The 20,692-nt window shown below is 37.3% G+C and overlaps 1 protein-coding gene across 2 annotated transcripts in view; it reads right to left on the bottom strand.

Moving 5' to 3' along the window:
- The window catches only part of PPP4R3A (protein phosphatase 4 regulatory subunit 3A), a 45,631-nt gene that overhangs the window by 14,961 nt on the left and 9,978 nt on the right, over positions 1–20,692 (bottom strand). For both annotated transcript variants that reach the window (XM_074584205.1, XM_074584204.1), the window contains 2 exons: positions 11,393–11,491; positions 8,320–8,937 (listed from right to left, as the gene is read on the bottom strand). In XM_074584205.1, the coding sequence (XP_074440306.1) occupies positions 8,320–8,937; positions 11,393–11,491 (717 nt within the window). The remainder of the gene's footprint in view (positions 1–8,319; positions 8,938–11,392; positions 11,492–20,692) is intronic.

Raw genomic sequence — 20,692 nt, 5'->3', positions numbered from 1 at the left:
ATCTTTGGAATGTTATGAGATCTTTGCAGCAGAACTAAAGCAAGGACAGGATGAAGGGAGAGCTGCCCAACAGCAGGAACGAGGTGAGATTCTTTCCCTCCAATGTTGTGAGAAGAGTGAATTCTAGAAACCAAATCAAAATAACTGTTTTGATTATGTACAGCATTTATTGGACATTCTGGCTGGCAGCAATCAAAAACCTTTGTTATTTTTCATTCTGCGGGTACCTTGGCAAAACTACAAACAGCAGCCACACATGGCAAATGTGTACTTAGACTGAAAGAAGCAGCAATACTCAGTTTCCCATAACCATTACAGTCCTAAAAACTAGAAGATCATTAAAACAGAAGTAAACCTTCCTCCATGTTTCCCCAATATTATACAGTAATAAGACAGGACTTGCATGAAAAAGATGCCCGTACACCAGATACGAATAAAAAGCTGCCAGAGTGTTGTTTCTTGTGAAGTCAGTAACACCAGTTACAACATCCCTCCACCCCAAACCACACTGCTAGAAACCCAAGCTGCCTTACTTACATTTATACAGCATAAAGCAGAACCACGGAAGTACTTCAGATACATCCACATAGACTTTGTTATACTGTGAATTATGTAGGCACCTCACCCAGGCTCACCTTGCAGCCTTGCTGAGAAAATGAGTACCTCAGTTCCGAGAGCACAGCACGCTAATGCAGCTATTTATGAGATCCCCATCCCGATTTTAATGAGATCCCCATCGGGGATCTCTACTTGGCACTGCACAACACAGAGAAACCCAAAATAGTCTGGCATGAGCTACTGCCCTACCAGGCATTTCACCACACTGTAAGGTAAACCCTATATTTAGGATACGCCACATGTCTCCTCGTTTGGTGCTGTGCTGTGCCTCTAACTTGACCCAACGGTCTCGTGATAATGAAAAAGGATGATTTTGGGACACAATTTTAGGTGCTATTTCTGTGACTGCTTCAAAATCAAAACAAAAAGAGATAGAGGCCTCATTTGAAGTTTAACAAAATTCACTCTGGAGGATCAAGCAATGTAAATGTGAAGTTTGACTTTCAGATTTCAACAGTCAAACCTGTTCAAAACAAGTATTAAGGTCTTTGATTTCAAGAAACATAACTTAAACTGTGATGAAAGAATACAAGGATGTTTGACTACCTGCTGTCCAGCTGTTAGATGGCTTTCTAAGTTTTCTGTTCTGATATTTAACTCACTAGACATTACAGACAACGTAACTACTGCACAGTAGAGATACTGACATGCTTGTTTACTGAAATAAAAATAACAACACAAAAACAAAGAATAAAACATAAAACCCAGTTCTTTTGAAGAACATGCTCGTTATCCGCCACGAAGAACATGCTCGTTATTCGCCATGATTAGTGGTGCATTTAAGAAAAGTCTAAGTAGTTTGCTTTGATTTCTCTTTTTGCTATTTTGATCAAGATGTAAAACTAATCTCATATATCAAAAGCACTGAGAAGATGCACGCTTATCCCCAGCTGGACAGTGTAATCCCTGTTTCCATTCTCACCGTGTAACGAACTTTTCACCTCCTTTGTAATACCTGACAGTAAGCAAAAGTCAGTATCACAGAAATATCTCAGAATGACCACTGGGAAAAAAGAATGAAAATTTCAGCATTTAAATATGTCAGATCCATGATTAGTGTACTTCTGCATAAAAAAGGTACACAATATTACCCAAAGTACCAATTTTTTGCCAACCTGGGCAGGCAGGGGAAGGCGTGGGAGACCCCAGCACAGAGCTCTCACCGGATCCTGCCACATCCCTGCCTGGCTCAAGACGTGGCCACCCGCAGCAGAAGCCAACCCTCTCACCCTCTTACTGGGCTTGCAAACATCTGGGACTCATAGAGGGGACTTCCGAACACTGGCAAGTGATGAAGACTTCAGTGCTGACACTTCGCCTTTCAGGAAGAATTTGCAGAAGTTCAGTATGTAACCATTTTTCAACCTTTGACATATATACTATAATACAGTATTTTACAATCCTGTACTAAATGTAGTATTGAAACCCTTACCACACTATTTCCTCTCCCAAGGTACATTAAATACATAGTATTTTTAAATTAATAGGATTATCTGGAATCTCTAGGCCTCAGAACAACCATGATCTATTTAAAATCAGGTAGATTAAGACAGATCTGAGTGATTCAAAACAGCCCACCCTTACATGGATAATATGCCACAAATGGCAGTTATTCCAAGAAAATAAAAACAACCTATTACTAACTTCTTTCTTATGTCTTAGCCCTGAAATGCGCTTAGGTGCTACCTCATTCCAGATGGTTAATGAAAGGTAAACAGGTTGTTACTGATGCGAAAAACCCCCAACCCTCTCACATTTATAGAAAAATTGTAATTGTAATGAACATTCTAAATACAAGATTCTCTCTCTCAAGCTGTAAAATTGCTGACAAGGGCAGCACATCTAAAGATACATTCCTGAACACCACCACCAGGATCTATGGAAATGCACAGTCTGAGAGCAGAGTTCACATATTTTAGAAGTCACAAAGCACCAACACCGAATGCTAGAATTACACAAGCTTAAACGTTTTCCAGGTTTTTTTTTTTTCCAACTTGTAAAAATCCCCCAAAATATGTCTGTGAAATGAACACAGTACAAATGCATAATTCTTTGCAGTATCTGGCCTCTTTGTGCAAACAAGTATCAAAACTCATATGGATGTATCTTACAAGCTGTGAAGGTCACAACTGTTTTCCAAGAAAACAAAACTGCAAACAATAGTTTCCAGGGCAATTGCACAATCTAGCTATTTTCCCCATGCAGAGAAATTATCAAATATGCAATACTTAAACTATGCATATACCAAAAACTAAGTATATTCATTTATGCTTTGCAAGATCTAAGTAGATGCTCCTAGGATTTAATACCTTTCAAAGTTCTCCTTAATCATTTATGACTTCAAAAACAAGAAAACCCACAAAGTAGGATCACAAAAACAGACATTATTTACATTTGCGATTCTACTTTTAAAGCAGTCCTCCTCCCAAAAGGCACTTTAAAAAGCATTCTTCAAAAGCAGGCCTCTCAAATATAATTCATTTCCAGTTATCAGATAATTCATCTCTGTGATTACAGATAAATGACGAAAAACATCCCTTTCTCAAAAAAAAAATCCAAGAAACTCAATGACACCAGAGCTGGAAAAGAGTATACTTTCCACCCTCTTTTCCACCTCCATATTCATTTTAGGCAGAAATATTTCAGCCCAGAAAGTGAAAGCTTCTTCATAAAATATTACTAGCGAACAGAGAACCACAGGTTCAAACGTACATTCCTTCCTGCTACCGCAGCAGATCTCATAGTTCAAAATGTTTCAGTCTCCTTTATCTCAGGCTGCCTTCCCACACATGCCTTCAGTCACTATCAAGAAGCTATTTCCACTTGAGACAACAGGCTGAAACAGCAGCAGGATCCAGCTAATCACATTTGGAGTTTCTGTACACATTGAAAATCATTTTCTACAATGAAGAAGTTAATCTCAGCAATCATGAGCATGCACCACCTGCAAACCTCTTTCACTAAGTCATTCCCCCCAGAAAAAGCCATCCTTTTACACTTTATTGCAAGGTAAATTTTGCTGAAAGTAAATCTCCAGAGTTATTCCTGAGCCAGCTACCGCAAAATAGCAGACTGGCAGGAGATGTTCCAATCCTAATACATTTGGGCAAAACTGCCAACATGCACTGACACAATTCTTCCTCTAAAACAACTACAGATAATTACATTCACATCCGCGGGGTTCTGTTAAGAATAAGTAACTACCTGTAAAGCCACTTTCAAAATTAAAAACAGCCTACTGTTACATATAAATCTAGTAAAATGTACAGATGTACCTAAATGCCTACAATTTTTTACTTATTAAAAGGGGAGATAGGGACTATCAGTAATATGATTCCTGTATTTAAAAAAGCTGATTTACCAGGACAGTAATGCCATGTGATCACTGCTCTACCAGGCACATACATTATTTTAACATATCTCCAATTTTCCCCTTTCACTCCCCACTTTCCTGAAAATAAAAGACTCCGAAGTCTAAATACATATACTCTAAAGTAATCCTAACAATGTTCTGTATTCTGGAAGATAAAAACACCCCAGGATCTTGCTGGCAGAAAGAACACGCCAATGAGAAAGGGGGGAGGGAAGGGAAGGAAACAGTGTTTGCTCACTCTATGGCGCAGTTTTGCAAGTTTTTGTTTTTTAAGAACTAGTTAATAATACAAAGGGAAAGAACTGGTGACCTCCAGTGTGAACATTAGTATATATTTTTTAAATTGCAAAAGAGCGTCATATAAAGTAAGAAACACCACTTACCTGTCCCACCCCCACCGTCAAAACTTGGCGAACTCCGTGTTTCAGCAAGGTTTCTTGGTGGCTATGACATCTCAAGACTAGAACAGGCTGGACCCCAAGCAGTAAGAGCATATTAGGAGGGGCTGAAATTGGAAAAAAATGTTATATACCTCTTTCGTACCTTATGTACAGCGAATCATAAAACCTGTAAGTGAGTAGGTTTCCACAGTAGTTAATTCTGTAGACTGGAAATACTGGTATCATGGGTTTACTATCCATCATGACCAACAGTATTTCGTTTAGTAAGATCTTGACGTAGTTACTTAAAATGACAGATCTTAGACAATTAAATCACAAATAAACTAACCTCCATATCTCAGAAAAGCCCATCGGTGTAAGCATTTTTTTAAAGATTATGGGAAAGCTAACGTAATGACGAAGGAGGAAGGAATACAGTTCATAATCTTACGTGACAAAGGTGACAACCCATTCTGTATTTTTGGTTTTACCACAGAACGGGCAAACGTTATTTATCTATCAAAGAAAACAAAATAATAGAAGAAGGTATCTTCCATGACTACAAAATTTGTATCTTTTTTTTTTAAAAAAAAAGACATCCAAAATCTCACCTAAAAAAGCCAGAATTCTTAAGAAACAGCATATTTTTATTTACAGAATTCATTAGTTATAATTGAAAAACAGCCCTTAAATGTCAGTGACCTTTAATGACCTTAAATGCCCTATCTTGACACCAAATACCTTAAATACGACAAGTGATAACTTTGAGTAAGGCACAATTTGCACGGTCTTGTACAAATTTCTAGTCACTTTTCTATAAAGGTATGGCTGAGTCAATCTGAGATGTAAGTACTGCAAAGTGCCACTTCAGTTAATAGAGCGTCTGACATGAAAAGGGCTCTTTAGAGCTCATCTTTTTTTGACGGTGGAGTTAACAGCTTTTCTTCTCCTTTCCTTCCCAGCCAGTGAAAGAGAACAGAACAGAATATAAAACAACCCAGTTGTACACGCAATAATTGCAGTATGTCACAGGATACCAGCTGCTCAGGGAGTTTACTTTTAATCTGAGAAGTAAAATTTCCTAAAAGGACTGCTCTTTTGTCACATCCTCAGTGGTCCAACAGAGACAACCTAAAGTCAACAGCAGGAGCATTAACAACCTGTACTATGTGCCAACTAAGTTGAAACTCATTTGTGGCTCCCAATAAACTACCGTGAAGCATCACAGAAACTCTCCAATTAATAATTACTTACAAGAGGAACAGCTTCTTAAATACACACGTAAGGTTAGTTAGCACCAGGATCTCGTAAGATCTACAATAGTGAATGCCAGGAATTCCAATTACAGACAACTTTAAATCTTTCATGAAATAACACACACTCTCCCACCAAAGTATTGTGATGCACCCAGCTACAGAAATGCACGTTAAACCAGACACTAACGGAAGAAGACCTCTAAGAATTAGGTACAGAAGTGAAAGCAACAAAAGAGTCTTTTAATTTTGTTCTCAGAACATTATTTATTCTGCTTAAATAAATTAGAACTGTATCATACATTTTATACATGGACTGAGGGAATGGGGTGTGGAGAATGGAAAGGGGTGAATGAAACTTTAGGGGGCAGAGATTACAGAGAAGTGCAACCTGCCATACTGCTCTGTAAATAAGAGAATAAATAAATGCCAAGTAAATAAAATAAATGGCAGTTTAAACCTTGGTTTAGAGCTACACTGTGAGAACTTAAAAAATCAATCGATCAAGCAAGCCTTTTAATCTCTTAGAAATGCAACTATCATGCAATTTTGACAGCCTCTTTTAATTCCCTCAAAACCAAGAACCGATGATCAATGTCAAACAATTTCCAAAAGTTTCTTATTTATAAACTTATTTTAAAACTCAGGGAGTTCCCCCTCAATGCTATAGAGCCGTACTGTGAAAGGACTGGGAAATGCAATATCGCACAGGCTGTATCTTCTTCCTTACGCGCTACCGCTCTTGGCTCCTCTAAGCTGTAGAAAGCACTACAACAATTTGAAATATTTATCTAACTTTCAAAGTTACGCAATGCTAATTCTTCTGGCTCCGCTGCACAGGGAGCATACCTTATTCTCAACCATAGACAGCAACACAGAAGTGAAGATAAGGTTTGGAAACCTGCTGTGACAGAACAATTCAAAATCAGATCTGAGCCTCTATTTCAACTGTAAATTGCAACCAACGAGTTTCACAGCACCACTAAACCTTAATACTGTAACCCAAGCTCACCCTACATCTATTAATCTAATCCACGTTGTAAGAGACAGCAAAAAGCAAACTAATCAACCACAAGTCCTCACTCAAGTTACTTCAGGATTTCTGGCAAACACGCCCTTAACGATTTTGCAGGATCAGGTTCCCTTTTTCCTTGCCCAGTTTCCTTTCTAAAGTTCAAGATCCCTTTCAGAATCATCCACTGACACCAAGACTCTTTAATATTTCTTCCCCTCCTCCTCCTCAAGTGAAAATGTAACATCCTCAGGACTTTGCTTTTAGCAACCCTTGCAAAGAGGTCAAGGTATTTCAGAGACCTACTGGGATACTCAAGTTGAGACACCTTAACTGAATCTTTTTCAGCACTCTCTCTGTCAGGCGTGTAAGCTTTCTCAAACTGGCCACTCCAAAATGATTAAGGCCTCCTGACTGCTTCAGATACACATTTTTGACTTTGTGACATACGTACAGACATGAAGAGTTTGGTTCTGCTGGGCCTAAGCTGGGGTCTAGTACTACTGGAGATGCCCCAGGTGCTCCACCAGGCTCCGGGGGCTGCTCCAGTAAATGACAGTCTGCCCACAGGGCACACACCTCAGCTGCCAGACCTGGCACATCTGGCTGCTTATCAAATATGCCACGTGATTAAAGCTCCAAGATGGTGGATTAAATAATAGCAGTATTCTGATCAACTGAGTGTGGTGGATGAAAAGTCGGGAGGCCTGGTTTTGACAGTGATTTGCCATATGAACTTGCAAAAGGAATTTTCACTCTACTTTGCTGTATTTTCCATGAAATTAAACAGGGTACACTCTGAGATTCAACTGAAGATAAATACGATTAAGGTAACCAGTAGCATTTAGCACTCTGTCCATTTCTCCAGATCAGACAGCCCCTACAACACTGGCTATTCATTTATTAAATGTCAGGAGAATTAAGATAATGGTAATTAACTTCTCCAAACCAAAATACGTGTGCTGTAACACTTTCCTGAGTTAGCTGAAAGGTCTAGGAAGCTCCCATCACAGAGGTGTGCCATCTATTTCTACACAGTTCAGGAAGTTCATTGGTTGGCGCAGAACACTTAAGACATCTAAAGCCACGTATAATCTCTTTACATTTGCAGTAAGACATACATCATGCAAAATTGGTAATTCCAAGCAGTATTACTTAGGGACTTATAAGACAAACTAAGAAAACATTCCAGCACCTAGGGCAATGTTATGTTCTGAACCTGTAGTTTCCAAACAACTAATTTAATTTACTTCAAAATTAGAAACATTTATATCCTGGTATGTAATTATATTTGTGAAATTCTGGTGAAGTAATTTGAATTTTTTTTGTCATGGTAACATGACAAAAATTACCCTTAACTGTAGTGCCTAAAAGTCCCAAAATACAGAAAAAAACCAACCCTAACAAAACCAACCCTTCAAAATGCAAACAGCACAAAATGCAAACAGCACTAACCAAACAACTTCATTCAGGATTGTACATATGTTTCCTCCATTTAAATCAGTTACAGAGAATCTAGTCCAAAATCTGAAATTTAAGAACAAATGCCTTTTATGTCATACTTCAAAACGACTTTCAGAATCACAGAAGTGAAGGTTCCACCGAAGCACCTCAATCTTTCCAAGAAAAATTATCCAACTTCTCTGCCCAAGCGCAAATAGACTGTGAAATTCTGAAACTTACCTGTAACATACCAACTATTTCCACTTTATTAAAAAAGATGAAAGAATGAAGTGTTGATAGCATATTTTCCTCAAAAACTGAGGGAGTGGGTAGGACCATATCTTGAATATACTGTACTCTGTATGTCTGATGTATTTTTTGCTTCAGCTCTGGATCAGATATAGGAATCACCTCTTTAAATTTTGCTGTTTTAGTCAGAAATTCCCTGTGTTTCCGTGACTGTGATAACGACGGATCATATTCTAGGCATCCAATTACGTCCATTATACATTCCTCAGAAAACATGACTTCAAAAAGTGCAGTTCTGTTCAAAAGGAAAATTCCCTTGATAATTTCATATAAGTGGTGTAGTCCTTCAATGTTCTCCAAGTCTTCGCACACATGAAAAATTTCTAAGAGCTTCTTAATATAGCCCTCGTTTTCCAGTGCTAGTGCGAGTTTTTCACGACGCAATGGTGAAGGCAGTGAAGATGCCACAAGTTCTGCAATTTCTTCTAGTCGACTTAATTCACAAGATGGCAATTCTAGACCTGGTGATGACATATCATCAAAACGTTCTTCCTCAGATTCATCGACAAGGTCCTGAGTAATATCGACAGAAGGGTCTTTGCCTTGAACCTATGAAATAAGATGTGTTCAAAAAAGTGGAGTTTAATGTTTACTGCTACTTGAATGTTTTTTTAAAAATACCATTCGAAATACCCCACACTTTTTCTTTGTATGGCCAAAACAGAAGGGCAGATGTTAAGTTTGACGTTGAGTACAGCTGGTTTGCAAAATAAGATATAATGAAAAGACTTCTTCAAACAAGAAATTTACAAAATTATTTCTACTTTAGATATTTAGATACATTTTCTGAGTACTTTAACTAAAAAAGGAAATTCATAATTACTAGTATGGACAACAACTTTTTAATAGACTACTGAACTAAGCTATTTGTTTCCAGTCTTTATTCTCTGCAGACAGATTTTCAGATGCAAGCCAGTATTATACTATTGCAGTGATAGCTTTAAACATTTATCTATAGGCTATTTAACTGCTCTTGGTGCTTTTCAAAGCTTCTGCTACCTCAAACAGAGGAGAGAGGCCAGTCTTGTCAATTTAATTGTTGTTTTCAGTTCTGGAAAGCTGCAAGTCAAAATCTGTTACTGTGCACTTTCTAAATGCTCAACAGAGCCACAGAATCCCCTCTTAAGAACAGAAAACCCCAAACAAATGTTGACAAGAGAGTAGTGGCAATCCGGAGCTGCCAGAAAAACAAGGCACAGGACCTGCAAATCTCTCTAGGGATACAAACGAGGAAACTGTGGAAAGTATGAATTAGTGAAAAAAACAGACACAGATGCCTGGGCACCAGAGTGTTTCAGCTTTAATGACATCTTAATTGTAGTATCTGCTTGGAGTCTGATGTGTCAAATCCAGAAAGGCACTGCAGTGTAGAACGGTATAAGGTACTGTTGCTTTTAATCCGGAAAATCAGCAAAAAAAAATTGGGAGAAATAATTCATCAGGGATAACAGCAAGCATATACTTGCTGTATAAAATCCAGAATGCTGCGAAAACCCACATACTGTTCTGCTTATATATCAGCAACCATTTCCAGTGTAAGTGGTATCAAAGTTTTCCTTTTAGAAGAAGCTTTAATGACTGAGGAAGCTTAAGATCTTTAAAGTACACTAGACACAAATACAACTGCATGGCCTCAAAACAGGATGCAAAGACACTGGTTTCTTACAAAAATACTAGGTCTTTACATGAGGCTGAGGAAACTGGGCTTCTTATCTGGGTGTTTCCCAAGAACACAATTTCCCCTTTCCCCCATTTTGTTCCTCCTCCCCAACTTTTGGTCCTTTGATTGCCAAAGTTCCTGGAAATGTTTCTGTACTTATTTACATAAGTTTCTGTACTTATTTACATAAGTGGTAAACTGTTGAAAAGACTCATTCCTAAAAAAAGGAATGATCTATACACATGCCATTATGAAACCAGATTTCTTTTGCTTTATTTCTGAAATCAGTGAGAACAAACTCCAAAAGACAGAGTGGAGAGAGCTAGATGCTTGTTAAGAACAGAAAGAGACAGTGTACAGAGAGAGAATTACACAACTTTAGAGAGATCCCACCTAATATAACACAGAAATTAAGAAATTGTTGTAATACTTGGAATGGAAGAAAAAAACCTAAACAAGAACTGACAAACTGAACTAACATCAGTGAATATATTGACTAAACTCTGTCAGGTACTGGTCGATAGTTAATACCCGACCAAATGTTACCTAGAAACAATACTGATAACAGCGACATATAGTTGTCTGGTTGTAGTGGTAGAACATAAAAGAGTTAATTAGCACATACTGAAATATATACATGCTCCATATAAATGGTTTGATATCTTTAAACTGTAAGAATTATAGCTTTAAGGTGATAACACAGGGATAGACATATCTCCTACTTCAACTATCAGATAAATCTTTCATACCCTAACAGTCAACAGAAGGATAATGTCACATTTACATGGAAAAAAGTTTCTGTTGAGAAATTCAACATTCCCCTCACCTGAAACAGAAGAATGATAAGAGAAAGAGAAGAATGAGAAATGTAGAAAGAGAAATGTGAATAAGATGCGGTTAAATCCAGGAGAAATACATTATAAAATTCACTAAGAGCTCACATACATTCTTCTCTCAATAATTAAAATTTGGACAGGTAATCTTTTCCTTTCTGGCCAACCTGGAAAAAGCTTTTTATGAAATTAATTGTTATGAAGCATTTTAAGCGCTCATTCTGAGCTGAATTTCCTTGGGCGATAATAGAGCTAAAAAGTTACGTAAAGCAAGAAGACCTGAAAATGCTCAAAAAAAAATACCCCAAACATAGTTTAAGTTCACATCAAATTTCTGGAGGAAGGAGAGTTTCCAAACTCAAAAACGCAAAATTTGGGGAAAGTGGCTAAGATGATAGTTTTTACTTTCTACCAACTGTGTTCAGATTCACCTCTTAGAACAGTCTAAAAATTTTGAACACATACATTAAGATGATATAGGTTGTCTCAATCTTACATTTATCAAACTTACCTGACATATTTTTTCCCATATTTCATCACATCCTGCTTTTTCTTGAAAGCTAAGTGCCAAATCATAATTTTCAGCTTCAGACCACACAATCAAGGTATCCTTTAAAGAGAGGAAGAGTATTTTCAGGCAACATATTTCAGATTTTACAAAGATGAATAGTTTTTAAAGAGTAAAATTTTAAAATAAAAACAGCTTGACACCTAATTATGACGGGACAGTATTAGAACACAAACGTAATCATCACACTTTGTAAGATTTTTATACGTTCTAAGATCCTTAGGATTAAAAACATTTCTGCATAAATCAGAATAAGGAAGTTCCAGAAAGATACTGAAAGTTTTAGTTTTTAATTCATGTGACCATAATGTTGTAAATCTCAAAAAGGTTGATCGAGAATATGTACTTCTACCTCAATGCATCCTCTGATAAAATACGGTAACAAAAGCAACAGGTTTTGGTTTTGTTTGTTTGGTTTTTTTAATGTTTCAGTTGGACCAGATAAAACTGCGCAGATTTTGTAGGATAAAAGTCACAATCACTTTTTTCATTTTTTATAGGCCCCAGAAGACACTGTACTAACGCACAGAAGAGCTGCCCCAAGCAGCCTACGATCTTTAAACAAGAACAGAAACTCGAATATGCACACAGATATCTGCCTAAGAGCACGTGTAACTATTACACTGAACCACACACACACTTTTTACTCCTTCCAAACTACAATTGGAAAAGGACGTTTTGCCTCAGATTTCTAGAAGTTAGTTGAAACCATGCTCAGCTATGTTTACTACCCAGACATTTAAGCTCTCATCTACTTACTAGAATAGTTCAAGAGTTTATCAGAGCCCTCATATTGCACACAAAAACAATATACGGAAGTGAAAGCTGATGCTGCAAACAGCAATATCGCACACTGATAAGGTATTTGATGCAGTAGTTTACAGACAGTCTGCTAACTAACTGTGAGAATGAAAAAAAAAAGAGAAGAAAATATAATTGCATTATTTACACATTAATCACGTGTTATTTTAAGTCTTGTCTTCCTATAGCAGCTAGCTGAAATACAGCCACATTAAATACATACAGCCCCATGAAACTGCATTATTTCAGTTAAGTGCTAAAACATGCATTTACTCACAAGACAAGAGACATGATAATTTTTCTACTTGTATTTCAAGGAGAACCATAAAATAGAGTATTTTTTCTACATTAAATATAGACTTCATTACAGTGATTACTCCTAAAGGAATTCATTTTAAATATTTGCAAAAACACTGTAAGTTGCCAGACATTTATAAAGTTTAAGACAGTTTATGAATTAGGCTTAATTTATTTCAAATATTAAAGTGAACACTGAGGATAAAGAGAAATATTACATTTAGATTTTGATATGCCCTTACTAGAGAACTCCTTAAACTAAACTATAATCTAAATAGCACGATTGGCTAGCTCCATTAGGTTTCAGTCAAACAATACAAAATGATCAATTTGCCATTACCAGAGCAGCTATAATGCTTCAGAGGCACTAATGGCTTTACCTTGCAAATGGCAAACAGTTTACCTTTTCCTTTTCCAAAGGGTTGAGGAAGAGGTGGTACACAGGAGAAAGGGATTTAGGAAGACCACCTCCAAAATACAAAAGGAAGAAGAAAGTCACAATTAATAGTTTATTCTCTACAAGACAGGTCATGGTGCAAATACTCTGGTACTAACAGATTGACAGCACCAAGTACAGCTGACTCCTGTAGGCTAAGAAAAATAAAAGTTTACAAAAATTTAGAATGGGAAGGTCAAAAAGAAAAAAAAATTTAAACCATCTTTTACACACAGTATGTACCTCACTGCAGTATTCACTGTGTGTATCAGGTTCAAAACCTAATACACTAATCTCTGCAATCAGTATTTATACTGCAGCAATTTTCAATGCCACTGACTCACCAGCTTCCCACTAAGTAGCACTTCTTTCATTTAAAAAAAACAAACCCTAACACTAAATCTTATGTAGATCCTAGCAGAACTTGCAACGTTCCCACCTAATTACATTTCAATTTAAGTGAAAGTGATTAGATTTCTAAGCAAGCCATTTCCAAAAGATCAAAACGTATTTTCTTCTCTATAAAGAACATGACTAACAAATAGAGAAATGACTAAAAGAACACAAAAAAGGACAGTGTTATTTACATTAACTGGGGTAAGTAGAACAAACAAAAGCTGTAAGTCTCTGAATAAAATCCAGCACTAGGCCAAGACAGGTTGGTCTGTCTTTTTCATCTGGGGAGAGGAGGGATGGAAGGAATAATCACAGAATGGTTTGCGTTGGAAGGGACCTTAAAGATCATCTTGTTCCAACCCATAGGCAAGAGAAAAGTGAAAGGGAAGACACAAAGGTAAAGCTGCTTTTGAAAACTACAGTTACAGATGTACAGAAGTGTATTTGGCAATAGCACAGCAATTGTTCTTGTTAAACAAGATCATCTGCTATTGTACATGGAAGTTCAGACTCTACACATTTTGACTTTTTTTTTGTTTCTTCTTTGGAAAACAAAACAAAAAAATGATGAAAAATTATTTAAGCAGCAGAACAATAATATCCAAGTTTAGTTTATTAATATTAGAAAAGTATTTTCCAATTGCCAATATTAACAATTTCAAATCATTATTTGTCTGTTGTCTTACCACACAAGGATTTCGTACTATAGATTAATGTCAGTGCCTCAGCAGAAATCTATTAATTGCTACCCTCTGGATCTTTACTAAGAGAGTATTTTTTTTTACATCCTTCCTTGCCTCAGAGGGCTTTTAAAAAGATAACATGAAACAAAGTGAGAAAGGCACTTTACTCTGCTGCACAATACACAGTTCAGTCAAAGTTTAAATTCACTGTTAAATGCAGACAGTTATTAATGTAATTTCATTTTCTTAATCCTACAAAGCTTATAATCATCAAAAAGAGCAGTAGAAGACTTAATACATGTAGGGAGAAATGACTGAAGGAAATTCTAGATGTACTTAAAAGATAAAAAAAACATGAATAGAAGTCTAGTTTCTGCTTGTTATATTTAAAGGACTTCTTCTATGCGTTTGATCTGAAATCTCCTCAGTGTAATTGGAATCCACTAAATACTCTGGATCTCTCAGCTATGGAACAGGACTATCTGTTGCTTCCAAATGCCAAACATTACTTTTGCAACTCCAAAAAGCAATTCAAATTTCTTAAGACTGCCTCCATCATTCCAGGAGAAAACTGGAGTGTGAATAAAAATGCTTAATAACAGTAGCTACTGGTTAGAGAGATAAGGAGATGAGGCTTGCACATTACCCCTCTATGAGCATAAAATCTTCAATCTTATATGATTCATAAAAGCAGTTCTGGCTCAGTTTGATCAAAAACATATCCTTTTTTTGCATTACATACAAAATGTTAGCCTCCAGACAAGAAACTGGATGGGATGACTAAAACAAACATGTAAAATTTGTTCTTGTCTAGCTTGTCATTAAACACTGTTAAAATGTGAAACTGCAGTATTAAATCACACCTACGTTGTGTGAACTGAGTCAGAAAAGTGGACAAATGTTTTATCATTGAAGGCTTATTATACTGAGTGCTCTGCAAGAATCCCAGCATTCCAGCTCCTCACATTATGCAAGATGCATGAGAGTTCTTGGCAAGATCTTTTTTAAATAGGATGATATTCAGGAAACTACTTATGTAGAGTTTGCAATCTTATTCAGAGTTTGAAAATCATTTGCTGCTTCGAAAAAAACCCACGTTGCCAATAGTGCCAGTTGGATGTGTCGTCACCACCTTAGCCCATACAAAATCTGCTGTCTCCCTAAAACCATTTATATAAATTTGTCTTTCATATTATTGTTCATTATGACTGCTCCGATATGGTCAAGAATTTCTCATTTTAGTCCTGAGCACGGCCTCTTTCTAGCAGATCTCGGTATTTAATATTCCCATAGAGGTATTTATAATTTCTACCAATGGAGGTTAACTTTTTGCACTCTTATCATTATAAAGATACAGCCCGAGGCAAAATTTCTTCAGAATATAGTCAGGCATTTCTCCGCTGCTTGTCTCACTGTCAGCTGCATCATGCTCACATGGAGCAATTTCTTGTTAGAGGTTTTCAAGGAAACACTACTGTGTGCTACAGCTTTACTTCACACTTCATTCCTAGGAAGCTAGCTTTCAAAAATACTACTGCAACAGTTTAAACAAGCAAGCAGTGGCAATTTTACTTAGATGGACAGGGCTTAGTATCTACCATATGATTTCTCCTCACTTTTTGAAATGATTTCCGAAAGGCTTACTTTCCTTAATAGAAAGGTTGTTGAATACACACAATCACTCTCAAACTTTTGCCGTAACACTCACCAGAAGTCATGCTTTTATTAGACATTAAATCAGTTTCATTTAACTATCAGCAAGCTGATTAGCAGATGTGTTGTACAGTATTCATACAATCTCCAAAGCAAGCCCTGGGATTCCATAAAGAAGAATCTCAGAGCAACTAGTACTTAGGATTTGATTCTGATGTAAAATTGATTTAAGATTTCTTTTGTAATGTGATAAAATTAAGAAAACTGTTATTGTTTGACAGTGCCCTCCCACTGGTGTTCACATCCAGGGAGAATACTAGTCTTCTCTGCAGCTCCAAAATATTCTCTTGACATTCCCATGAGATTTAGGCTATTCCCAAGAAGTTGTGATCCCCTAAATTAGATGGGTCTTTCATAAATTCTTGCATTCTGTCTTAAAAGCAAATTAATCCCTTCCTATTAGCCCTCAAACAATGTAAGCCTAAGGGGCTTTCATGGGCCCCCCTGGAAGTTTACGAGAGGAAGGTTGTTTCTCCCCCTCTCAGGCTGCCTGACCGCTCATCTTCCTTATCTAAGCCCCTACATTGTTCACGGTTACAGACAGTTCCTTGGATGTGCCGAGTCACCTTTCAGCATCTTACTAGCTAATTGTTTACAATCAAAAACACAGTTTCATAGGCAGCTTTCTGCTTATGAAATGAATTACTGACACTGTCCAGGTTTTTAAAGTTAAATATATATAGTTATTGTGGTAGGCTGCAGCAGAATCTTCAGGCTAAAAAAACGTGCCCCAGTAACATAATATGAAGTTTCAATTCTGTAGGGTTTGTGCACGTGTTCACCTAGAACCTGGATATCTGGATGTGCTAACAAGTTATCCCAAAAACTGGGATTAACATACCAAAAGCACACCCAGTCTTTTGGCAGAATGTATTCTGTTAACATCTATGAAAATTCAACTATCATATATGACTTTCCAGTTAGCCACTTCATAGCTGCATTCCCATAAATCACACAGCATAATATCAGTTTATTAGATCTATAACAGAATCTCGACTCACTGGCTTAGTGACCATACCCAGAAATAGCAGGAAAATTAGATTTCACAGGAAAACACATGTGAGGATAAGGGAACAAGTGATCATTTAAAACAGATGAACCAACCCACCCCAAAACCACCAAAAAAGCAGGCACTCCCCTTGTTTCTCCCCTCACCCCACAAAACCAGACGCTTTTCCTTACTATCTTAGCTACAGTAGGCACAAATTTTATTGAAATAGTTTCACTGTTGGCTCGCTTGTCCCGACAGCAAGGGCAGGATGTTCATCTTTTCTGAGCAATCTGCCAGTGGCTTTTTGGATCTTTTTAAAATTTAGCTTTATTGTTCGTAACCCAGCTCTCCATCATTCAAGGACAGCCACCTTCGAGCTACACAGTTAGTAGACGGCACTCTGGATGAATTTAAGCTTTGTATTCTTGTGAGGAACTGAAAAAGGGACCGCAAAAGCAGAGAACATGAGACACTGAAGTTTCTAGTGCAGAGGCATTAGACTTTGTAGCTGGAAGCTGTAAGCAACTCAAGTTTTCCTTGTTTCAGGCACAAAAAGGGATGTAATACATACTTCATCACTGGGTTACAGGATGTACATAGATGTATCAAAAGTTGCGGATGTAAGTCTTTACTGTTCTATTGCTAAAGCATTGCCAAAGTATATTGAAAGCATATTGAAAAGTATATACCCCAGTCCACACCCATATAATCTTCCTAGACAAAGGCTATGTATATAGAATTTATTTCTCCTTTAAGATTGCATAGGAAGAAGTGTGTTGTCCTAAAATAGTAGTGCAATTATTCATTTGCTGAATAAGGATCACTTGTTTAAGAACAGCACCTCTATCACCAGCATTCTGGAATTGTGTCATTTTAATACCTTCCAAAAAAAACCAAACAACAAACCTCAAACAAACATAAAAAAAAGAGCATGGATTAAAGTGCGTAAACTGACTTCACCAAGACATTACAGTTAAAATATCTTCTACCTTTACTAGTATATTAAGAAAACAATCAACAACAAAAGAGGAAACCTAAATATTCTATGTGTGGTCCAGCTGTGTGCTACTTACCCATAATTAAATCCAGTATATTCCATACCAAATTTATAGGACCATTATCGTAACATTTTAAAAAAACACTACCAATAAAACTTAACATACAGCCCTGAACAAGATTACAAGTCAGGAGACTGAGTGGTGGAACTGATGCACATTTTGCTTTTCAGAATAAATCTTCTGCCTACCAATAATACCTTAACACAAAAAATATTAGTCCTTTTTTGGAGCCACAGGACATTAGTTTCTTAAGTTGTTTCCTTTCTAGTTTGTTTTCCTCATGTGGATTCCTTTCTTCTAGTCCTAGTATAAATAAGGATGAGTTTGCCAGGAAGTACACAGCTCAGAGCACCTAACTGCCAGTGGTAGCAATTCTATGTTACAGAATCAGATACATAGATGTATCTTTCTTTTTGAATGCACAGCAGAAAGTGACTCTTTACTGTGACAGAAAGACTAATCTAATTTATCTGACTAGTGAAAAGATAGTTAAAAGACTGCCTATGTGTTTTGTGCTTTAAGGAATTATTTCAAAGCTCTAGATGGCAGGTAAATCTGAAAAGATCAGGGACTAGACTGTGCAAACTGAAGTATCTCAGGATCGTGCTGATGTATGAAAAATGAGTCCCCGGGCAGGTCTCAAGATCTGCCAAGTATTCTTCCTCTCCAAAGGGAAAAGCAGTTAGTTGTACGTACCACCAATTAGATCAACGTTTATGTGCATGCACAGTCCACAATAAAGGGCAGTCATTGCTTTCAATCCTAAACCCCAAGAAATCGAAAGCAGATGATTTGACAAAATTTTACTTGAAGCTCAGGTTCAGAACAAACAGCTTTTGCTGTTTGTTTTGGGTTTTGGTTTGGTTTTTTGGGTTGTTGGGTTTGGTTTTTTTTGCTTTCCATGGATGTTTTACACACCAAGAGAACAGAGGCAACAAGGCAAACTTGCAGTCAGGTCTTCACACTTACTTTGACAAATAATGATCTCAGCTGTGACAGTTATCATTAAAATATACAAATGTATACCCTGATATTGCATCATTTGTGATATCAACAATTAAAGAGAATCTATTTCACACTGGCACTAACAGTGCAGCATAGGTAGAAGGTTCTTTCACCAGTGGAAGAACTTCAATATTTATCACAAAGGTATCTAGGCTTGTTGAAGCAACCAAAGCAATGGATTCCCCAAGAGCTTCTCTCTCACACCTCTCTCCTTCCTTCCAACCCCACATTATATCAGTTGGTCCAATAAAAGATTGTTTCTTCTTACAAGCCTCACGTCAGCCTAGACAAAAGTCAGAACTCATCCACTTACTCCACAGTGCCCACACGCCACATGCTAATTATGTCACAGTGAAAACAGATGCACTGCTATCTACCCCTTTAAAATGGAATGGAGCTTCACCCTCACAACAAAATTTGGAGATAAATGGCTAGTAAGACCATAAAACTGGAAAGTTACTTTGACGTTTTAAGTCTTAAGTTTCTAGGAGATTTTTCTTGAAATTTTATGAGTGCAGCTGATAACTGCAGGCAAACTCAAAAGTAAGTCCTCTTAAGTAAGGCTGCAATTTCACTAGTAGCTGAGGTGGCCTAAGTGGCATTCTGCAGCTAAAAAGGAAAGATTTTACTCACTCTTCCATCCCACAGTTCCACAAATGGGTCTTGTAAGGTGGCTTGAAACTTCTACTGACATAGAGAGTTACCAGTTTTTGAAGAGGGATTTGGAGTACCAAGTTGATTTGCTTTTGGTTTAGTTAGTTTAGGCAGTTCAGAGTTTTACAAGCAGAGCTGGAAAGAAGCAACTCTTCCTTTCAGCTGCTAAGCTCCAAGCTTAGCTCATATGGAATCAGGTTTAAACTCAGAACTTGCCTGTCACTAAGGGAAAAGGTAAGTAAGCCTCACCTGAAAGATAATGTGCTACAAAGTAGGATTAATATACACACCAAGAAAGATATTTCTAAGGCTCAGAGCAGAACCCTACATTTAATCTATATTAGAGACTGCTTTATTTAAACAGTATGAACAATCCAACTGCAAATATAAATTTCTGTCCATGTAGCACTCCAAAGCTTTAAGAACGGCACTTTTCCTTCTCCAGCACAGAAGACATACAGTGCTGTTCTAACAGGTCTGTTTTATTTCTCTAACCATGTTTTCACGATCACCAGTACCAGATTTGTGCAGTGCTAGATTACAAGATATGTCTGACCCAGAGTAGCAGTGAGCACAGATATGAAATGCTGTTGCACTGACAGGCACGTGTGGTGCTTTGCACTGATCTTACAATTTTATGCCTACTTTAAGTAGGCTTCATGTTTGATCTGGCACAAAGCCTATTGATACAAAGCTTACTCCTCAATGCTCTTTGAACACATTTGAAGCAGCAAAGCAAGTTTACACTAGATCAGCACTTTACGCCGTAGAGCTGTGAAATACTCAATGTCATTTTAGGAGTCCTAAAGCTCAAGTTACTGTATCATAGAACCATGACCTCAAGCTAGTTGGGATTACAACTAAGAGTTAGTTTGCTTAGCATTTTTCCTGGTCTTGTCCTTCTTTACTCCCTGCAATTGATTCTCCACCCTACGTTGGCCTTGCCAGTTGTTCAGTACGGACTGTTTCCAAGGAAGGGTATTTTTAACCCAGGCTGGTTCTCCCCATTCGGTTCAACATACAACCCTACAAACAGCTGCAGCCATGCAACCACTAGGACGGCCGGTGAGCAAAGCTACAGTATGTCTATGCTTATAATAAACTATTAAAAGCTGAAGACCGAAGAGTGTTTTAATACATTAACTGTACCTGACAGGATTTTAGCAAGTCTGAGCTGACCAGACAGGCAACGAAATGCAATCTGATTCA

The sequence above is a fragment of the Larus michahellis genome, chromosome 4 (genome assembly GCF_964199755.1).
Source record: "Larus michahellis chromosome 4, bLarMic1.1, whole genome shotgun sequence".
Taxonomy (NCBI): Eukaryota; Metazoa; Chordata; class Aves; order Charadriiformes; family Laridae; genus Larus; species Larus michahellis.
Note: the sequence above shows the minus strand (reverse complement) of the source record. Positions and strands in the feature narration are given on the sequence as shown.